The 22,635-nt window shown below is 39.4% G+C and overlaps 3 protein-coding genes across 5 annotated transcripts in view; 1 reads left to right on the plus strand and 2 right to left on the minus strand.

Annotated features, from left to right (window-relative positions):
• Window positions 1–849: 849 nt before the first annotated feature.
• On the minus strand, window positions 850–5,183 carry LOC145981189 (uncharacterized). Its single transcript, XM_083114308.1, has 2 exons — window positions 4,324–5,183; window positions 850–922 (listed from the first exon to the last, which is right to left on the minus strand). The coding sequence occupies exons 1-2, from the start codon at window positions 5,181–5,183 to the stop codon at window positions 850–852; spliced, it is 933 nt and encodes a 310-aa protein (XP_082970434.1).
• Window positions 1,481–16,381, minus strand: kud (oligosaccharyltransferase subunit 5 kud). The gene is made up of 3 exons (XM_083114370.1): window positions 16,210–16,381; window positions 10,980–11,220; window positions 1,481–1,743 (listed from the first exon to the last, which is right to left on the minus strand). Exons 1-2 carry the CDS (start codon window positions 16,210–16,212, stop codon window positions 10,981–10,983), a joined length of 243 nt encoding a protein of 80 aa, XP_082970496.1. The 5' UTR covers window positions 16,213–16,381; the 3' UTR covers window positions 1,481–1,743; window position 10,980.
• A 335-nt stretch (window positions 16,382–16,716) lies between these two features.
• Window positions 16,717–22,635, plus strand: part of LOC145981554 (USP6 N-terminal-like protein) — a 179,898-nt gene continuing 173,979 nt past the window's right edge. For all 3 annotated transcript variants that reach the window (XM_083114873.1, XM_083114875.1, XM_083114876.1), the window contains exon 1: window positions 16,717–16,965. The gene's annotated coding sequence lies outside the window, so the exon portion shown is untranslated. The remainder of the gene's footprint in view (window positions 16,966–22,635) is intronic.

Here is a 22,635-nt window from a genome sequence, read left to right on the forward strand (position 1 = left end):
ACCCATACGAAATATCAGAGTTGTCAAAATAACGATATTGAAAAGTGACAACCTACGTTTCTTTTATTTTAGTCAGTATGTCTTTTTTTACTTATATCTCGCAAAAGAAGGAGACACATATTAAGATTTGAACATTTTAAAAAAAAATTATTTGAGTCGTGTTTAACACATTGGATTGTTTTTTGTGTGATTCAGTAAGATTTTGACTTAGAATTTTGGAATAAATAGTTCCTTTCTAAGCCCATATAAGTTGTTCAACTTCAATTCATTTTGAAAAATAAATTGGAAATTTTTGTAAAATACTTTGAAAGTTTTCTGAATGGAAGTTCATTTTTTAGATCTTTCACTACATGGCAAAGTTTTAATTATTTTCAGAATAATATTTTGGTGCATTTGCTTTAGTCTAAGCTTCTAATTCTATGAGACACTTTCTCTCATTTTTTTAAAGTTTCCTTTAATAGCTAATAAAAATGTCCGAAATGGACATGTTTACGTTCAAAGAATGACCGAATTTTAAAAGTTATATTTAGTGATGAAAACAAATTACAAAAATGGAACAAGTGCAAAATACTCAGAAAATGATAAAGTATTAGCAATGTTATTACATGTGCTCTATGTGTCCTCCATCAGCTGCACAGACAACATCAAGTCAATAGCTAAATTTATCGCACACTTTTTGCAAGATAACTTCTTCTACTGTAGTCACTGCTGCCGATATCCTGTGTTGGAGTTCGTCTAGGTCACGAGCTAACGGTGGAACAAAGAACACGTTCCTTCATGTATCCCCACAAGAAGTTACATGGGGTCATGTCTGAAGATGTAGGGCCTTGTCTCAGAGTCCCGTGCACCCTATCCAGCATTGAGGCAGTGTGTCATTGAGGAATTGTCGTACGTTGTTGTGCCAATGTGGTGGGGCTCCATCCTGTTGAAATAAGAAATCATCAGTGTCCTCATGAAATTGTGGAAAAAGTCAGGTCTGCAGCATTTCAAGATAGCTCACTCACGTCACTGTGTTTTTCTCAAAAAAGAATGGGGCCATAAATCTTTTCATTAGAAATTGCACAAAAAAAAGTTTACTTTTGTGAATCTCGCTCATGCTCATGCGTGAGGATTCTGGAGCCTGATATCCGCACGTTATGATGGTTTACTTTACCAACTTCGATTCAACATCGATTTGCAGCAATAATTCATGTAAACAACGCCGCTTTTGATAAGGTGGCACCGAGTGCCGTGCACAGGGCACTTGTGCTACTATGAGGATGAGGATGATGGAGGGTTAACATGAGGAAATTGGGCAAGTCTTGGCGAGGTAGTAAGCTTGAAAGGAAAATCACATGCCATCAACATATTTGTAGAAAGTTGCAGGTCAAAAATTAATTTGATAGAAAGTATGAATTAATTATTAGTTTGAAGAAAAATATTTTCAAAACACAATTGAAACCAGTTATGCTTCAACTTAAAATGGAATCAAGACAAAACATTAGGTGCAGATTTTATTCTGTAATACATTTCTTTCACAACATTAAATAAAAAAAATCTTAAAAACCTGTCAACAATTAGTTCTCCCCAACCCCTCCCTTTAATTCTATTTTTACATTTTGGTGGTAATTCACTCCATCACACCCATTAATTGCTCCACTTCTGCAGGAATGTGTTTTCTTGACTGTCTTTTGTAGAAAATCCCAACTTAAAACAAGAACTGCCAAACATCCTTTTTTGCCATCATTTTATTCTTCCCGTATTCTGTAAGAAACAAACACAATTAATAAAAAACAAGTACCTGCAACCTGTAATATACACAGTGTTTCAAAATGATGTGAACGATTTCAACTCATTATATTTCATTCATAAATTGTCAAATTAAGATAGAACTTCACACATATGTAATGTAACTGTTCAAGTTTAAGTGCCAATGGCTATCGCGAAGTTAACTCATACATGTTCAATGTGAGCACCCTTCGTTACTCTGCACACGTCAATACAGTACTATTTGACCAGCGATCGGAGAGCTCCAGTTGGCAATGTGCCAAGAAAAAGGGGAAGGTCTTGAGAGAAAGGCAGGTGGGAGAACGTTGTTCGCGGTAGCACGTTGAACCGTGTTACCAATCTACGAGGATGCTTATCCACAAGAACATAACTAACGAAAACTGAGGGACATGCACAGAAGTAAAGGATTGTGACAAGGAGTTTTGTCTTATCACACCCATGCAGTTTGTCCTTCTTCCAATTTAAAATAGAAGGATAGTAGGGTAAAGAATTGTAGATTCACTTATAGGGACATCGTTCGAATAGGGGATGCATCCTCTCCCAAGATTTTGGCAAAGAATTAAAAGATAAAGAACAAAGTTTCATTTCAACAAAATAAACTCATTGCGCAAGTGAAAAGTTCGTAAAGAAGATGTGCAATGAACAAACTTCACAACTATCCGTGTGTTCTTGCAAACATGCCGCACTTCCAATATCTTGTGTTTCAATATTCTCCAGTTGGCAACATTGATTCTCTTTCCCCATGTGACACTCACACTTCAGAGAAGCCCCCAATTTACGAATGGACTCGGCTACTTCGGTCATGCGCAGAAAACTTGAGAGCTCTCTGATTGCTGGTCAAACAGTAATCTAACTCCATCCAGACACATTTCAACATCTTCTCATCAATGGTTTGCACCACAGTGCTAATGCGATAAGAATTATTTGCTGGTTGATCTTTATGAAATTGTGTACGAAGCTGATGTTACACACTCACGACCGACCTACTCTCGCAAAATGCTTTCACCTCACCACTGGCAGCCATTTTACAATTGGTCAGCTTGGCACTTGGCGGCAGAATTTAGACCTAGTGGGACTGTTCCAAAAAATTAAGGATGTGTTCAAATGTATTTCACGGGATATCCGATCGGTGATAATGATGTATTGCTCATGGAACATGTTCTTATTGTTCAGATCATTTTGGGACATGCTGTATATTTTGCTTTCTAGAGAAAACTCCACTACACTGCCCCAAAATGGGGCAAGGGTTAAAAAAAAACCTCTTTTGTCTTGTTTTTTCCTCTTATTTGGCCCCCTCCTTTATCACTCTCCATGACATGAATCAGACCCTTCACAAAGATAGATACGGAATTAGTATGACTAGTGAGGATTCACATGGAATGATTGGAAGGCAACGTTTGTCAGAGGCACACATAACGTGTCCCAGATATTTTCATCAAACAAAACAGCATGATAAAAAACACTAAAAGTTTATGATGGTTGCGGTAAACGCGGTTTAAAATTACTTACGTGAAATTTAGAAGATTTCACACTTCCGCATTGCACAATTTAATAGTTCAATCCTATTAATTTCGAAGATCCACTGTCTTCATTCACAAAAGGGTACGGCGTTTGAAGCGGAGATGGTACCGCGTCACTGCATTGTTTGTTCCCAGGTGGCGGTAGTTGCAATTTCTCCCGTTCGGCAGCACTGGCGCGTGCATCTTGGTTTGCATTGTCTGCTTCCTGTTAGGTGGCGTTGCCAGTTGGGGGTTGGGGGGCTGGGCCGTGCTGCTCGGCAATGTACCGTTCCTGTTCCCCGCGTGGCTGGAGGGGGGTCGAGTATGTGCACCGCATCTTTTCTTTTCCAGGTCGGGGATCTTTCTGAGGACAGGGTGCCAAGTTGGGTGTGCCTGTCCATTGTCCAGGTTCAGTGCTGGTTTCTGCTGGATGATGGCATGGGTTTCTTTGATGGTGTTTTCTATGACAGAGCCGGTTGGGTGAAGTATGGATATGGAGGAGACGGTGTGGTTAGTGGAGTGGAGGTGTTGGGAGAGGCCTGATTTTGGTGTGTCGTTTTTGGCATCTTTTACATGTTCGTTAATCCGTTCTTGGACGGTGCGGATGGTTCTGCCAATGTAGGTGTTGTGGCATTGGCACGTGGTCTTGTAGACACCGGGGGATGCGAGTTTGGGTAGGTAGTATCTCTTGAAGTTGGGTAGTGCCCTTCCGATTTAGGATATGGGTTTGTGTGCTACTCGGATGTTGAAGGGTTTGAGGGCCTTGGCAAATTTGCCAGATGTGGTGGGGTGGTATGGATAGGCGATCCATTTGGGTTTAGGATTTTGGGTCGGGTTATCTCTGTTTCTTGGGTGTCTGAGCTGGGCTTCTGTTTTTGCACACCACATGGATAGTTGGTGCTCGGTGTAACCGTTGTTTAGGCCTATTTCTGTTACGCACGCTATTTCATCATGCAGGTCATCTTCTGTGCAGCTGTGTGTGAAGGCTCTTCTGTAAAAGTTCATCCAAACTCCAGCTTTCTGTTTTGGTGGGTGGTTGGATTTTGCATGGATGTACTGGGTGCCCGAATCTGGTTTCCTGTATACGGATGTGATGAACTTGTCTTGGTGTCGTCGGATGCAGAGGTCGAGAAAGTTAAGGTGGCCATTTTGTTCCCTTTCAACGGTGAAGTTTATGTTGGGGTGTATGTTGTTGAGGGCAGTTAGGAGATGGGTTAGGTCCTCTTCCTGTTTGTAAATGACTATGGTGTCATCGGCATATCTTTTGTATCTTATATGAGCAAACTCTGGTTGGGTGAGAATTGACTGCTCGGCCACATGCAGCACAATGTTGGATAGGGGTGCAGAAAGGGGGCTGCCCATCGCTAGGCCTCCTGTCTGGTGGAAGAAACTGTCCTCGAACTGGAAATAGTTGTGGGTGAGGCAGGCTTGCAGAAGGTTGCAGATTTCATCTGTTACAAATGGGGGTGTGTTATTGCTGAGGAGCCATGTTCTGGTGGAGTCAAGTGCAAGGCTGATTGGAATGGAGGAGTACATGTCCACTACGTCTATGCTGGCTAGTTTGCAGTTGTCGGCTTTCACAAAAGAGGTAACAAATTCTTTTGCTTCAATGCTGTTTTTTAGGCAGTAGGTGAGTTTGTCATTGTGGGCGGTCAGTTTCTGGAGGAGCCATTTGGTCAGGTGGACACTCGGTTGATTGAAGCCGGCCACTATGATTCTCAAGGGGGTTCCTGGTTTGTGAGTTTTTGGTATGCCGTATGCACAGGGAAGGCTGGGGTGGGTGTTCCTTAGTTTCTTCTTTTCACTATCTTCAAGGAGGGCACAGTTATCTATGGCTCGGCGGATGGCTGTATTGTATCTGCTTGTGGGGTCACGTTTCAGCTTTTTGTAGCCATCAGAGTTTAGTTTTGCATGCATTTTGTCACTGTATTGGCCTTTTCCTATTATGACATATTGATTACCCTTGTCCGATTTTATGCACCAACATTTGTTGTCCTGTAGCCATTTTCGGAATTCCTGTGTTGTGTTCCTTAGTTTATTGTGCACTGTGGGTTTATGTTTGCTAGTAGGTTGGGCGTGATGGCGGAGGATGATGGAAGCACAGGTAAGGCGTACACACTCAGCATCTTGGTTAGTTTTAGTTGCAAACGCTGTTTTTTCGGCAGAGCAGATTAAGTCTAGGGAGAGGGGGGGAGTCATTTAGGAGGTTGAATTTGAGGCCGTGTTGGAGGAGGTAGTGGAATTCTGTCGGCACAGTGAGGTTGATTATGGTGCTGGCGGGGGTGCTGGGGTTCACTGGTGGGGTGGTGAGGGCCGGTGGTTGGGCACCAAGGGTTTGCAGTTTCTGTGTTAGGATCGTTGTTTTCTTGTTTTGCGACGATTTTAGCATGAAGTCGATGTTTTGCTGGGCTTTTTTCCAGTCGTCGGGGTTGATTCTCGGTTGTATGTAGTCACGGAGGGTAGCACATGTTTTTTGAAGTGATGCTATTTCACGATATTTATCACTGATCACAGCACTCATTGCCCGTTTTTCGGCATTGAACACGACCTTTTTAACGCTATAGCTGGTGGCGGGTGTTTTCCACTTGAGAAATTTCGGGGTCACTTCACTGTTCCTGCATGCCTTGAGGAATGCAATATCCGCTTGTCGGGTTTGTATTTTCCTGATATTACACTCGTATTCCCGCATTTCCTTCCGTATGAAATGTGTAGAATTAATGATGATTGCGGTAATCGCGGTTTAAAATTACTTACGTGAAATTTAGAACATTTCAGACTTCCGCATTGCACAATTTAATAGTTCAATTATTTTAATTTCGAAGATCCACTGTCATCATTCACAAAAGGGTATGGCATTTGAAGCGGAGATGGTACCGCGTCACTGCATTGTTTGTTCCCGGGTGGTGGTAGTTGCGATTTCTCCCGTTCGGCAGCACTGGCGCGTGCATCTTGGTTTGCGTCGTCTGCTTCCTATTGTCAGGTGGCGTTGCCAGTTGGGGGTTGGGGGGCTGGGCCGTGCTTTCTCGACCTCTGCATCCGACGGCACCAAGACAAGTTCATCACATCCGTATACAGGAAACCAGATTCGGGCACCCAGTACATCCATGCAAAATCCAACCACCCACCAAAACAGAAAGCTGGAGTTTGGATGAACTTTTACAGAAGAGCCTTCACACACAGCTGCACAGAAGAGGACCTGCATGATGAAATAGCGTGCGTAACAGAAATAGGCCTAAACAACGGTTACACCGAGCACCAACTATCCATGTGGTGTGCAAAAACAGAAGCCCAGCTCAGACACCCAAGAAACAGAGATAACCCGACCCAAAATCCTAAACCCAAATGGATCGCCTTTCCATACCACCCCACCACATCTGGCAAATTTGCCAAGGCCCTCAAACCCTTCAACATCCGAGTAGCACACAAACCCATATCCCAAATCGGAAGGGCACTACCCAACTTCAAGAGATACTACCTACCCAAACTCGCATCCCCCGGTGTCTACAAGACCACATGCCAATGCCACAACACCTACATTGGCAGAACCATCCGCACCGTCCAAGAACGGATTAACGAACATGTAAAAGATGCCAAAAACGACACACCAAAATCAGGCCTCTCCCAACACCTCCACTCCACTAACCACACCGTCTCCTCCATATCCATACTTCACCCAACCGGCTCTGTCATAGAAAACACCATCAAAGAAACCCATGCCATCATCCAGCAGAAACCAGCACTGAACCTGGACAATGGACAGGCACACCCAACTTGGCACCCTGTCCTCAGAAAGATCCCCGACCTGGAAAAGAAAAGATGCGGTGCACATACTCGACCTCCCTCCAGCCACGCGGGGAACAGGAACGGTACATTGCCGAGCAGCACGGCCCAGCCCCCCAACTGGCAACGCCACCTGACAACAGGAAGCAGACGATGCAAACCAAGATGCACGCGCCAGTGCTGCCGAACGGGAGAAATTGCAACTACCGCCGCCCGGGAACAAACAATGCAGTGACGCGGTACCATCTCCGCTTCAAACGCCGTACCCTTTTGTGAATGAAGACAGTGGATCTTCGAAATTAATAGGATTGAACTATTAAATTGTGCAACGCGGAAGTGTGAAAAGTACATAGAAGGTATACATACAGAGTGTGTCCCATAATTTTCAAGTCTAGGACAAGAAAACAGGAACCGCACACGAAATGCAACGTTCACGCAGCTTGTCCAAACACTGGAAGTCTTTGATGGGAATAGTGTTGAGATACTCGGTCAAAGCTCTTTGAATGTCTGAAACAGCATCGAACTGGGTCTTTTATGCTGCAATTTCAGTTTCAGGAACAGGAAGTAGTCAGAATGAGACAGATCAGGAGAATAGGGGAGGTGACCAAGCAGAATAATCCTCTTGGAGGAAAAAAAATGATGGACAAGTACAGACCGGTGACTTGGTGCATTTCAATCAAAAGGGACCATGTGCCCTGTGGTCGGTATTGTGAGCGTACCCATCGAATCCATGCCCAAAGATGGTTCAAAACCTCAAGGTAGAACTCCCCTGTTCATTGGGAACAAATTCTCTATGAATGATACCCACGGAGTAGAAGAACGTGATGAACATTGTCTTCATACCTATGGGACTTCTGCAGGCGAACATTCTTGGGTTTTGGCGACACATGGTTCTTCCGCACCAAACTCTGGCACTTTGTTAACACCTCATATTGGAATTCCTGTTCGCAGCCCTAATCAGGTCTGAGCAATGTTGAACCCTTTGATTTTTCTGGTCATTTCCGACATGGCAAGATAGGATGGTGTTGCTTGTGTTACGGTAACTAGCATTCTTTCCTAAAACATCAGGGTAATTTCTAAATCATTCAATATGTAAATGCACTATGACCTCAGACTGGAAAAATATGGAACACACTGTGTATGTACGAGGGTCATTCGGAAGGTAACTTCCGTTTGGGTATAAAAGAAACACCAGGACATGAAATGTCTCAAATTTAGCTTTAGTTTCTTGCTGGGGAGAACCGGGAATTTTTTTTCTTAACCAATTCAAGCGGCTCCAGTGCCCAACCAACTTCCTATAAAGGAGGAGAAACTCTGGAGGGTAAAGGTAGCCAGGGGCAAGGTGCTGATCACATTACCCCTACCTTCGGCCGTGATCAAGAAAGTGTGGGGCCCTAACGCCACAACCCCTATTCACCTTCATGGCCTGGTGCAAAGTACAGGGGAGCACTTTACTTTTTCTTTATATATATATATATATATATATATATATATATATATATATATATATATGTCTGTATGTATGTATGTAAATTTTTTCTAGTTCACATGACAAAACAATCAGTGGCCATTTGCAAGAGGAATCGTCGCACAACTTAAAAAAGACTGGAAAGAAAATAAGGTTTATTTGTCGGACAAATCGGTACAAATTTTTCGTTAAGTTGAAGTGGACCACATAAAGTATGATGTCTTTCAGAAAGGGGTGGAATCGCTTTTCTGGTATATCCACTCCATGTATGCTCAATTCTGAACACTATGTGGACAGATGAAAAATCTTGTTTACATGTCTCAACAATGAAGTCTATCTTGTTGGTATGAATAAACTTTCCCGATAGATGGGGAGATTATGAACAGTTGTGGTTCTTCAACTTCAGCATAGGACTAACATCAAAGATTCATCAGGAGAGAGGAGAAACACTACGCAAGTTCCACTGGAGTTACAATTATCCGTTGATAATGAGAGATCATATTTTGTTTGTTGTTTATAATGTAACACTTATGTGATGCATACTTTCACAAATATAATAATAACAATAGTCTTATGATTGCCTATTTTTCAGGTGGGGTAAACTGACTGACTTGATACATCCTGTTTTTGGGTCAAAATACAGGGTTAGCCTAAAAGAAATAGACAGTTTAAATGCTTTATAAATTGAAATTTGTTTGTTACATCAGAAAGCATTTAGTACTGTTGTAGAGAGAAAGTCTTCAAGTTTACAACTAAGCTTTTCGTTTGTCTTCGGTACGTCAGCATCACATGAGCACCCTTGAAGTCGAGCAGTATGGTCGCTAGCCAGGTGGAGAAAGCTTTCTGTGTGATTGAATTAGCAACAACAAATTTTGTTACTATTCTGCAGCGTCGTTTTAGAACACGGAATGGTAAACAACCAACCACAAGGCAGTCAATCCACGATTGGAGCAAGAAATTTGAGGACACTGGTTGTCTAGAGGAGAACTGGACTATCGCATTGATGTCTGTCGTGTTACAAAAAAAGTCACACATAGAACACTTGTAACTTAGCAATGTAAACTTCAGAGCGTACTCTTCAAACCATGTAAGTACGAGGGAAAGTCAATATATAAGTTGCAAAAAGAAATAACTTTGAATTGTTGCAATGTGAAATTAATATCATTTTTTGCACTGATCCTTTTCACAAGTGTCGGTGTAGGTGGCAGCACCACTGTGTATTGTATACGGTGCTAGTAGTCAAGTTCTCGTGTGACGGTGAGTCATTCGAGTGCCAAGTGGGTAAGATGGCAGGTGTGTTAGCAGAATGTATGCGTGGTGAGCAACGGGCCGTAATTTGATTTTTGTGGGCGCAGGGCAAATCTGCTAAGCAAGTGCTCGAGGAAATGTTACCTGTTTACGGTAACAAATGTTTATCCAGGAAAGCTGTTTACAACTGGGTGGAACATTTCAATTGTGGTCGAACTAGCATCGAACTGTTGGATGACAACGCTCGTCCACACAGTGCCAATACCACAGTGGCTCACACACGGTCCCTAGATTGGGAACGACTGGAACATCCAGCCTACAGTCTGAATTTGGCACCATCCGACTTTCATCTCTTCGGCCCACTGAAAAATCACCTGGGTGGTCACCGGTTCCAGGATATGGAGGATGTCTATCGGGAGGTTACCAGCTGACTACGACACCAACCACAAACCTTCTTCGGTGCTGGCTTATGGGGACTCGTGAAATGCAGGGACAAGTGCCTAAATGTTCATGGAGATTACGTTGAAAAATAAAACACATTTCATCAAGTAACTATTTCAACTTTTCTTTCTATTCCATTTTGCGAGTCACATATTTACTTACCCTCGTATTTCAGCTCTACTATTAAAACTCTTCTTTCTGTAAAACTTTGGGTAAAAATCTGATATTCCCCGGACACCTTTAACTTCTTCATTTTGTCAATTTTTGACATTTGTACTTACCTATCTGCTTCGCGGAACATTCTTTAAGGTGTATTCACGTTTTTCGTCCCGGAATCGGTGGGAAATTTAAACTAAAAAAATATTTTTGTTTGAAATTTTTGAGTCCAAATTTCCCACCGATTCCGGGCTCCGCCCCTGGGGTAATTGACCTACCGCCCCCAACTGCTAACGTGGCCCCGCTTCCTCTCCGGCTCCCCGGCTTTATCTATAGAGTCCCTGTTAAAGGCATGTTAGAAATTGGCCGGAGTCACCTGCCCCCAAATTTTAAATTTGAAGAAATCCGTTACATCACACAAAACACCTTCCAGATGTTAGACAATGTTACAGGAACTTATTACTGTAAGTAGTTTCTTCTGTAAAAATGAAGAAATCTGTCCGGGGAACATCAGATTAGTACCAAACTTTGAAAGTGTCTTTCTTTTAGGTTAACCCTGTATTATGGTCAACCTATTTATGGATGAACAATTGCCATCAGAACCCATTAACATTACATACCTTATACGTAAATGCCAACCCAGAGAAGGAGAAAGAGAATCCCGAATCCAGAGAAAATTGCTGCTACCAGAGACACTAGAAGTTCTTTAAATATGTCCCTTGTAAACTTTGTGCTCGTAACCTCATACACAAAGAACCAGGCTGTGAAAAACACACCAATTCCAAGCAACACCACAGCCAGATGAGGAAACACTGCTGGATTGACTGGAGAAACATAACGAGCCATTGATTCCATCTCCATCTGAAATCAGAAGAATTACAAGATTAAGACAAACTCAATTCAAATGATCTGGATATGTACAGTGGGAATCGATTGCATAATTGAGTACTGATAACAATTCTGAATCTCTAATGATTTACTTAAATGTTTTTTTACAATAGAAGAATTAATCCTAGCTTATCCGAGAGACTGTTAGGCCCACCAATTCTACTTTTTGCAATTTTTCAACTTAATTTTTTTAAGAAATTTAAAAGTAAATTACACCGTTCCTTAGGATGTTCCCAATATTTCTGTGTTACTTTTGTTCATAAAAATATAATTGCAATGTAAATAGAAGGCAAAATGCAATTAGTTGGTAATGTTGATGTGAGTGTTGCAAGAACTAGACTATCGTGTTGATGTGTGCCATGTCACCCGTGGTGTACACATTGAACATTTGCAGGTGTTAACATACTGAGTTCACTCAGGACTAGTTTCATTAACGTAAGTTCAATATTTTAATTACAATAAATACTTGTAACCGCTCAAGTAATTACAAAACATCTGGTATCCTATGACAGCAGGTAGCCCACTTTTTTAACCATGGTGCCAGCAAATGTGTCCAACTTAACAATGTTGTAGGGCCTATCTACTTAGGTTATATTAGCCACATTGATGTGGTTACATTAGTCACAGCTTAGTTGGTGTTTCAGGGTAATATTTCCAAATATAGTTTACGAGGTAATTTATTGGCAATATTTAGGTTCTAACTTTGAATTAATTTTTGGTGTAAGACTTTTGCTCATTTCATCTTTACTTTTTAAAATATGATTTTTCCATGACTAACATAACAATGACATGACAAACATTCAGGACTCTCAAACCAACAGCTAGCTGCACAAGATTTCTTCCATTAAGGCATTTACGCACTTTGTATATTGATTGATTGATTGATTTTGTGTGTTAAGTCCACTTTATGCACAGTAAGTTTAATCGGTACTGGATCTACAGTTTAAAATGAGATCCGAACCACTATGTGCCTCCAACGGGTATTGAACCTGGAACCCCTTGATTACAAGGTGACGACGCTACCTTAGTGCCATCGGGGAAGCCTCGTATATGTCATATATTCATATTATTTGGTCAATAATACATTTTTTATTATTATGTTCTATTTCCTCATCTTTTTTTTCATCCAAAGAACCACAGAAATGAGAAACTTTCATGGGCTTATTTCAACTGCATTGAACATGAATGTCACAATCTTCAATGGAACACTGATTCACCTATTCAGCAATTGCAGAATTTAAGCTTTACAATGATATGAAAAATCAATGCAAGTGTCACAAAATCATGGAATGTCAGAAAATCCCTATTTTTATTTATTAAATAGAAGAAGACAAAAGTAAAACAATCTGATTTCTCCACATGGAAGCCATTTTATGGGTCAGATATTCAACATCCTGAAAATGTGTCAGTGGGGTGGAGCACTGTTTTGTTGAAACCAGACGTGGGGTTGCAAGTGGGCAATCTGTTGAAAGACATGCAGGTGCATTGTTCCTGTAACAGTTTGCTCTGTAAAAAAAAACTGTTTGATGATCAAGTTACACATCAGGTAACACCAGACATACAACTTCAGGTTATCCCATACGTGATGTGGTAGCTCGTTCGAACGTTGAGCTTATTGGAGACATGAAATGTGGCCTTGTCGGAAAACATGTTGGAGCGGACCAGGATGGAAATCAATTATAGACTAGACATCCTTCGTGTGAGCACAGGGGCCCATACAGAAGTGGTGAGATTTTTTTTTACAAACTAAATACGTGGAAGTGTTGTGATGTTATTATTACAAACTTCATACTTGAAAGACTTATGCGTCCCTTATCTTTATTGCTGTGGGATTGGAAAAAAAAATTAGGGAATTTTGAGTCGATTCCCAGGGTGGGTGATCAGAGGTAGTAATATTTCCAGCCTTGTCTCTGCGTAAAGCTCTGGAGCTTACCCAGCCCCAAATCAATGGGTACCTAGGGGCTACCCTGGGGGTTAATGGTGGCTGGAGTGTGGTGCTATATGCATGGGGAAATTTACCTTTTATCTTTACCATTTCAGTGTAGGCACTCCGACCATTTAACCTGAGTCAAGGAACATTATCAAAATTTGACAAACCTAGTAGATATGTATGAAAAAAAAAAAAAAAAAGAGCAAGGAATAATCAACCTATCCAAGAATTGAAACCATGGTACATAGAACTTCACCAAGGGTGAATAAAAATTGGAAGGAATGGTGTAAAAGTGAATTTCAAAATGTCTGTAGATTTTACCAGAGCATAGCTAACTTTCATACAATTACTACGTCCTGATTTGCAAAAGTAAAAGGGGTAACAGTATCGTATAGTGAAAACACATTTCTTCAAATTTACAGGAGAAACTACTTACAGAACTGAGTTTCTGTAGACTTTTGGAAGCTCCTGGAAGTGTTTTCTCCCTTCCCGCAACTTATTCGGCTGGTAAATCATATATTTTTAGACATTAATCTATTTCCGATGCACGATAGCTCTTGCCACCATTACCGTCAATTACGTGAATCAAATGTTCCGTGCGTTCAATTATGTAACCCCTGTTAGTGTAGCAACCACGCGGTAGTTTTACAAGATGACGTGTGAGCGGTTTTTTTCCAATTTAATTTTCTGTTTGCCTAACCTAACCTTCCGTGAATGGTTTGTGGATCAATTTCCGATTAAAAACCTTCTGTGAATAGTTTGTGCGGCATTTTTCTGTTAATAAGTTTGGACCTGTGGGCGGGTTTTTTTCCAATTTAATTTTCTGTTTGCCTAACCTAACTGAAGGTAACATAACCTTCCGTGAATGGTTTGTGGATCAATTTTCGCTTCAAAACCTTCTGTGAATAGTTTGTGCGGCATTTTTCCGTTAGTTTGGAAACACTGCATATCAGCTGACGATAGACAACGTGAGTCAAGATTTGCCCGCCATATTGTGTGTAACGAAAGCGAATTAGCAATGAACAATAAATACTTGTAATTTGAAAAATTTCACTTTTTTCAGTGAAAAAAGCGAACTCCCACCTTCAAAAATGTTCCGCTATGCATAACAGGTAAGTACAAATGTAAATAATTAGGAAATAAACGAGTGAAATGTGTTTTCACTATACCATACTGTTAAAAGGTACAAGCAAGGTAGTAGTATTACAAAGCAGCATCCAGTCAGAACATACAACTATAAACAGTCATTTACAAAAGATTAAAATTGTACAAAACCCTAATTGTAAGTGGTGATCAGGAAAATGTACATTATAGTATATTTGAGTCTGGTAGGTATATGCAGGAAACAAAGACATTCTACAAAAGACTCCCAAAGTGTATAATTCCTTTTCCACATTGTTTGAAAACGTTGGTATATGAAAACCTTTCAGAAAAGTACAATTTCTGCATAGCAAAAGTTATTTGGGTAACAGTTAGATATAGTGAAAACACATTTCTTCAAATTTACAGGATAAAAGACGGGAAAGTAGTTACGGAATTGAGTTACTGTGGACTTTTGGAATCTCGGAATAGTGTTTTTTCCATTCGTGCAACTTACTCGGACGGTAAATAATGTAAATTTTCGACATTAATGTATCTCCATTACACGATAGCTCGTGCCACAATTACCGTCGAATTGTGAAACAAATGTTCCGTGCATTCGATTATGTAACCCCTTGTCAGTGTAGCAACCACGCGGTAGTTTTACAAGATGACGTGTGAGTTGTTTTGTTTTTTTCAATTTAATTTTCTATGTTTGCCTAACCTAACCTTCCGTGAATGGTTTGTGGATCAATTTTCGCTTAAAAAGCTTTTGTGAATAGTTTGTGCGGTATTTATCGGTTCATAAGTTTGGAAAAACTGCATATCAGCTGACGATAGACTTGAGTCAAGATGTGCCCACCGAATTAGCAACGACCAATAAATACATGTAATGTTAAAAATTACGCTTTTTTCAGTGAACAAAATCATAATCCCAAGTTGAAAAATGTTCCGCTATGCTTATAAGGTAAGCACAAATGTAAATAATTTGGAACAGTGGAATGTGCTTGTGTAGAAAATAATGTAGACAAGGTAAAAAAAAAGGCATGGGAGGATGACGGATTTCATCAAATTTACAGGAGAAAGTACTTGCGGAGCTCGTTTTCTGTAGCGTTGTGGAAGTTCGTGAATGTAGTTTTGATCCATTTTAATGCGAATACATGTTGTTTTCTGCTAAAATCTCTGTCCGACATGCTGTTCCTGCTGCCGCCATTTGCTTTCTGCACAAGAGCGCAATGTTCCGTGTGTTAGAGGACGTAATCCTGCAGTCAGTGTTCCAAACTCGCCGTGTTTTCACTAGAATATGACATGTCGAGTATATTCATTTTTAATTTTTTTTTTTTTAACTATGCTTGCCTAACCTAACCTTACGGAAAATGGTTTTTGGGCTAACATGGGTTTGCGAGGTATTAGAATTATTTCAAATCCGGTCACGAAAGTAGGTATTTTCCGGTGAACGAGGTTGCAACACCGCATAAATCGACAAAACACTCGCACAACGGGCGATGAACCAGTACACTGTCGCCATAATGTGTGCGACAGAATCGGAAAAAGTAACAGTAAGTACTCGTAAAAGTAAGAAATAGACATTATCTTAGTTAGAAATGCATTAGTTCACCTTAGGAAATGTTGCGCATTCCAAAATAGTACGTTAGCAATGTAAAAAAGTGCGAAATATATGATTTATAGGTGTCAGCCCCATACTATAATAGTACCAAAATTACAAAAAAAGAAGGTAATCCCAAATAAACAAACAATACTTTTCATATAATGCTTCACGTTCGAACAGAAAACGTGTGTTCAAAACAACTTACCTACTTGCTTCAAGATTTATTTTCGGTTTTTCTGGTTGGGGAATACTCCTAAATGCCAAACATCGACAAGGTTTTTTTTTTTAATTTTAAAAAAAACACATTAAATATATGACACTGAAGTTTTTTACCTCAACTTACCATTTTTAACTATTCAAGATCTAGATTGGCTTATCGTAATCACAAAGGAACTTTCGTTAATATCTAAAAGCCGGCAGAAAACGAAATAAAAAAAGTAACATGTGAAAATCCACTCCACGTTGTTAGTATTCTACACTAATCTGTGTGAAAATTGCCACGAATGAATAGAGGCAGAACATGTATTATCGCACAACACTGCGGCAACATGTAGTTCAGACGTGCCAGATGACAACGAAGATTGCCTATGTTGTTAGGTTTAGTTCTATTAGCATAAATACATTGCAAATGTATTGTTTATGCTGATAAAACTAAACCTAGCTAGCCTAACATAAGAATGCTTTTACTTAGGTTGCCGCCGTGTTGTCCGTTAATAAAGCGAGGTATTTTGTATGCTGTGGTTGTGGAAATTAGTGAGTATAATCTGTGGTTTAGTACACAGATTATTTACTACCGAAGGTGTAGTCTGTGCTGGTAGTCGCAGACCCGTCGATTTTCGCGGTTAATAAACTGTGGCTATAAGTAGGGGAAAGTGGATAGTGGATACGTTCGCTGGTATGTGGATAGAGGCAGACGATGTTTTTCGATTGAAACCTGTGTGTATAGTGTATTTTGGTTATGTTTGCGTTCGATGTCCGGAAAATGAGTGCGTCAACTAGTGTGTGATTATGTGCCAGTATATTTTGTGAAAAAGTGCGTACACTGTCTGTAGTGACAAGCGTGCGGAGGCCTGCTGATTTGTGACATCTTCCTGAAAAGGTAGGCCCCTGTTCCGTTATTAATTGGTATTGTATATTGTAAGAGATACATGGTAATTGAAAAGCATATATATAAATATATATTGCATGTGATCTATTATTGAAACTTGTATTTGTGTTGGGATGCTATGGTTTAAATTAGTAACAAATCCGTGGTACGTCTTATGAGAAGCTCTAGAAACATATAGGCCATTCACATTGAATTGAAACTATGCTTCTGAACATTCATTTGTGAACACCAATAACTCGCTATAAAAAATGGTATTACATTAACATCCATTGGATATTCTTTTTAGGTCTGTATTAAAAATGTTGATGTTTCCATTTTTGGAGTGGAGTGGGTTCCGTAGACTTTCATGTGTTTATTTAATTGTACAAACCAAAACGTGTACACTTACCATCAGCTATCGTCTTCGCAAACAAATTCCATGTAAAAGCCGGTGTTAATGATAACATTAAATACCTTAGAAATGGTTAGCCTGTGTGTTTTGACATGGCTGCTTTGAAAGTTACCAGTTTTGGAGAAAGATGACTACGTATATGTTAATCGTGTTCGTGAACATCAGTTGTAATTTCGAACTAAGATTTTGAATTGTATGTCGCGTACCACACTAAAGCGCAAGTTTCTCCCCCAAAACCTCAGCAAGCTCTCTTTATTATTCCACAAGAAAGAAAGATTGTCGAAATAAACTAGTTCTTCTTGTGATCACCACTGGAACTGGTGAAATATTTGTTTTGTGTTTTCAGATCTCATTTAATCTGTAGATTCAGTCCTCCTCAGCCTTTCAGTGCATAAAATGGATGACAAAAAACAAAAACATAAGGGTGGCAAGTTTAAGCATTAAAATACTGTGACATAAATTACTTTTTTGCCATGCGATTAATTTCCACTAATATCTGAAGAATGAACACACTGTAGCTTCATGATAAACTATATATGTAAGCCGTATTTGCTCTGCTTTGTTCATTCTCCAGCGTATTTTGCAACTTTTAAAGAATATCTGGTCTATCACTGATGCCAGGTGACAGCAATTGATATCATTTCACCAAAAGTGCACTTCATATTTCATGCAATGTAAGTATTGTATGCTTGTAAAGATCTGTTTTGATATTTTAATCAGTTTGAATTGTAGAGGTCAGAGTTTTCAGTACTTGTTTACTATCCTTCGGACACATTTATTTATTTTTACGGAAGAAACTACTTACCGTAATAAGTTCCTGTAGCATTGTCGAACATCGGGAAGGTGTTTTGTGTGATGTGGGAATGTTTCATAGCTGAAATTCATGTTGTTCATTGAAAATTATTCTCCGACGGAGAATAGCTAGCCCCACGAACCATTGGCACATGGATAGGTTAGTTCTGTTAGGTTAGGAAACATAGTTAAAAATTTGGTGTCGTGTTAGTATCAGGATCTAGAAATTGGAAATAATTGCGAACCATTGGCACGTGGTTAGGTTAGTTCTGTTAGGTTAGGAAACATAGTTCAAATTTCATCAAAACAACGTTGATAGACCTTCAAGAATGTTCCGCGAAGCAGATACGTAAGTACGAATGTCAAAAATTGATGAAACGAAAAAATTAGAGGTGTCCGAAGAATAGTAAATTTTTACCATTTTAGTAACTCTAAAGGCTCTAAACTTGAGCCTGACAATTTTTACTTGAATTTCCAAATCCAGTTTTGATTTTTTTAATAATTCAAGTTCAGTTATGGAAATTTCCATTCCCTCTTTTTTAAATAACAAGTACAGTATATATTTGCTCACGTGTTATCTTGTATCATTAAACTGGAATAATCAACATGCCCTTATAAATTTCTGCACTGCTGTTAGCTGGATTTTAAAACCTGCAGTGGTATGGTAGAGTCGGATGTGTATTAGAATGTATGCCTTTTGCATAGTTATTTATGCTATTGTCGGTAGAGCTACTCTGTTACAAGGATCAATTGCTTTTAATCCAATTTTGCGGTAATTAGTAAATTGAATGTGTTAAGGTCACATTTCAAAATGTGTAGCTTTATTTTAGTTGGATTCATGGCTTTCTTAGCCTGTGTTTGAAAAAAAATGCTGGCCCCTGGGAAAAAGAGCTGCACCTGAATTATTTTTAATTCTGTCTACTCTACTCCTGGTTTTAACTCAGTTACTAATGCAGGTGTTTTGTGTCTGAATCTAAGTCTCTCTAACTTGACTGGTGACTCAACAATACTTTGCTTACTTCATTCATTCTACATTCACGTTCTGAAGAAAGTCCTTATATGCACAGATTCCACCAGCGTGCTCAAGAGTCTGGAATTACTGGATTCCAGACATCCTGTGGTGGAGTGTCCGGTGAGCTTCTATGTAAATAAGCCTCTTCACAAACTTTCCCACATATGAAGCACTAATAGTGGTCAAAGATTAGGGGTACCAGACGTCCTATTTTACCCTAAAAATCTTCTAGGTGGGTTGGTAGGAAAATGGGGAAAGGTCCTCTTTTTTGCAGGTATAGGCAACTGCTTGCACTTCAAGAGTCATTGCAGGCACATAGTGGTTCGGATCCCACTTTAAACTGTAAGTCCAGTCCCGATTAGCCTATCTATGCAGAATGTTGACTTAAAACAAAGACTCGAACTTAATTCAAGATTCGTAACAAAATTTTATATTTGTAAATTATTTTTATATTGTTTCTGTGTTGAGTTTCCAAGTAAGGAAATAAAACACACAAAAGCATGCAAAGCATGAAGACAAGAAACTTTTCTTCCAATGAATACTGAATATAAGTAAAGCAGTTCATTATTATATGAATGGCTCGGTGTAAAACATGGTGAAATTTTGGTCATTTTTGAGTTACAAGGTAAAATGTGCCATCCTTCAATTTTCGAGTGAAATTGCCATGTCATCAATTTGCATGGCACTCAGTGAAGCCTTCTGAAATTGGTAAACACAACACGAAAACAATTTATCTACAGTATAGCTTCTAATAACCTTTTTTCTTAATGAACTCTGAAATGACCAAAATGTCCCTTCTTTTACACCCGAGCCCTTCATATAATAGTATCCATTCCCGGGCCTCCCCCATGGCGCAGTGGTAGCGTCATTCCCTTGTAATCAAGAGGTCCCGGGTTCGATACCCGGTGGAGGCACAAGTGGTTCGGATCCCACTTTAAAGTGTAGGTCCAGTCCCGATTAGCCTTACTGTGCATAAAGTGGACTTAAAACACCAACTCAAACCAAATAGTATCCATTCCCGTGTTTCTTCATCTTTTATAGGTCTAAATATTCTCTTAAGTTCTTTATTTTCAAAAACTCTCAATTTATGTTCTTCTTTTAAAGTTAGAGTCCACGTTTCACAACCATATAATACTACCGGCATAGTAAATAAATGATCAAAAAGATCATCACCCTTGAAAGTGTCTCAGACATAGCACAGCATTTTCCTGGAAATTCAAATATCTGGGCTAATTCGCCTATTCCTTTCCAACTTTAGAGTTTTGTTTGTCCCGATCTGGATAACTGGGTTTCAGCAGGTGTGTTTCGGCACAGGAAAAGCGGCAGGGGAATGTTGATGGCACTTACTTTCTGGAAAGTGTAGTGATCGGTTTGGATTTGCTTCCACACCACACGATAGAACTATGCATTTATTTCTTTTTAGACATCATTTGCCGATAGTATACATCAGAAAATCACTGCACTGACGTCAATCGCTTGATATAGAAGGAAGAGACTGGTATGAGTTTTGATTCTCTCCTTACATTTTGTTTACTAAATTCTGTTCTCTTTGTTAAAGGACAAATAAGACACTGAGATTGGTTTTACATTACACTCTTTACTGTTAGCTTTTAGTCTTGTGTTCACAAATGGTTTAATGTTAGTTTGGGAAGAGTGATCTCTTAGTTTTAGTAGTTTTAGAGGAGGTAAAGAGACATGATCTAATTTTTTCAACATGGAGGGGGTGGACGACAACGACACGATTATCTCGCTCTTAGCTTCTCTTAATATTTCTCTCATACTTGAAACATCTGATCGATCATCACTGATCTAAAAAAAGACTGTACAGTTGAAATACATAGTTGCAAGAGAGCATCATTTCGTGGGTTAATTTATTCATCGCCCCTCATCAGAAATGTATACATATAAAATGTAATAATAATAATTACACACATATAATATATACAATTGCTGATTTTTTAGTAGTGGCAACTATTTATTTTCTAGACACACAGCATACATACATGGTTCTAAGTTTTACAGGCCTTCGATGAAGTCCCCAGTGTTGCCAGCAATGTGGAAGCCGTCGGGTGCTGTTGGCACTGCCAAATCTGTTGATAGTGTGAAGAGAGCGATTTACTGCCAGAAGAATGTCTCGAACTAAGCGAATCCCATGAAGTGGTTCCTTCATCTTAGGGATTAGGTCAAGGTCACAGTCCGTGGTGACACTGTTGTGCTGTGCGACCTCTAGCATATTCAATTTTTAACCAGCTCCACTGCTCCTGCTTCGTAAACATCGTGACTGCACTCCCTGACCGCTCGCTCACAACGCTCTGTTCTTGTTGTCACTGTGCACGGACATGGAGTGGGAAGAGTATATTCATTTGCTCTGAGGGAGGGTACGCATGTAACTAACCTTTGGTATAATCAACATTGCCTGGCTCCATTGCACGGTGTCGCTACAGCATAGTTGGCACTACTAAAAAATCAGATTTTTGTTATTTTAAATTGGAATTATAGAAGTATCGGTGAGTGTATTGGTTCAGCCCTAATTTGAAATATGGGTAGAATTTTTGAACTGATAAAGTAAGATAATGAACATAGTTATTTGCTTGTTTTATGACTTTTTTTACATCTCTAGGTTAATCACACCAATGAGATTATGGTGATTAGATGAAGTACATGATGGAACACAGACTCACATTTATCTTTTACCATGATTTGAACCCAGGATCTTTGCTATCGTAGCATGTTAAGTCAACAAGACCACAGTGTGTGCCACAAAATATGTTACAATGAAACTTTTTCATTTAGACTTTTGATTTTATCACTCGTGTTTGCCACCCCTTCCCCTTGCAACGATAAACAAATTTGAGTATCTTCTCTAGTGATCATTTTGCTCCTCACTTCACCACAAAACCTGCCATTTTTAGCAGTATACCTGTGACAACGTACAACTGATTCCAAGATGAAGCACTGTTTTGTAAATGTTAGTGGATATTTCAATATGTTTTTTTTAATTGATGAAACAAATTATTTTGTGATTAGAATGTTGTGCCTAAGGTGAAAGAATTCTGCTACAGCTACAAAGGCATTTTTGACTCATTTATTTCATTTCCTCATAAGCCATCAGAGGCCATTAAATAATACAAAAACACTATTCAACTCTTTTAGATCTACTTCAATGCAGTTTGTTCGCAATTTATTATATATGTGTTTTTTCTAGATGGATGATTCAATCAAGCAAATTATAAATCCACCATATTTAATTGTCTTTATCCAAATGTGATACCATATCAGCCCTCCAAAATATCTAATTTTACTGGAGTTCCCATGGTCATAATACTAGTGAACCTCCAGTTTGGTCCACAATGTTCCCTAAATTTTCACTATACAGGGCTTCTATAAAGGAAAATACATTGTCAATGTTTTATAAAACAAAAACTATTCGTAAAATTGACTTGAATTTTATGCTGGTAGGTTGAGG

Source organism: Lepisma saccharinum, chromosome 29 (assembly GCF_977018435.1).
Source record: "Lepisma saccharinum chromosome 29, izLepSacc3.1, whole genome shotgun sequence".
Taxonomy (NCBI): Eukaryota; Metazoa; Arthropoda; class Insecta; order Zygentoma; family Lepismatidae; genus Lepisma; species Lepisma saccharinum.

What these genes read in the sequence shown, in the direction of transcription:
- LOC145981189 (XM_083114308.1), bottom strand. Translation starts at nt 5,183, where the DNA reads ATGCATGCAAAACTAAACTCTGATGGCTACAAAAAGCTGAAACGTGAC. An exon ending in AAACCAGATTCGGGCACCCA is followed by an intron (nt 923 to 4,323) that starts GTACATCCATGC and finishes TTATTTCAACAG; the next exon opens with GATGGAGCCCCACCACATTG.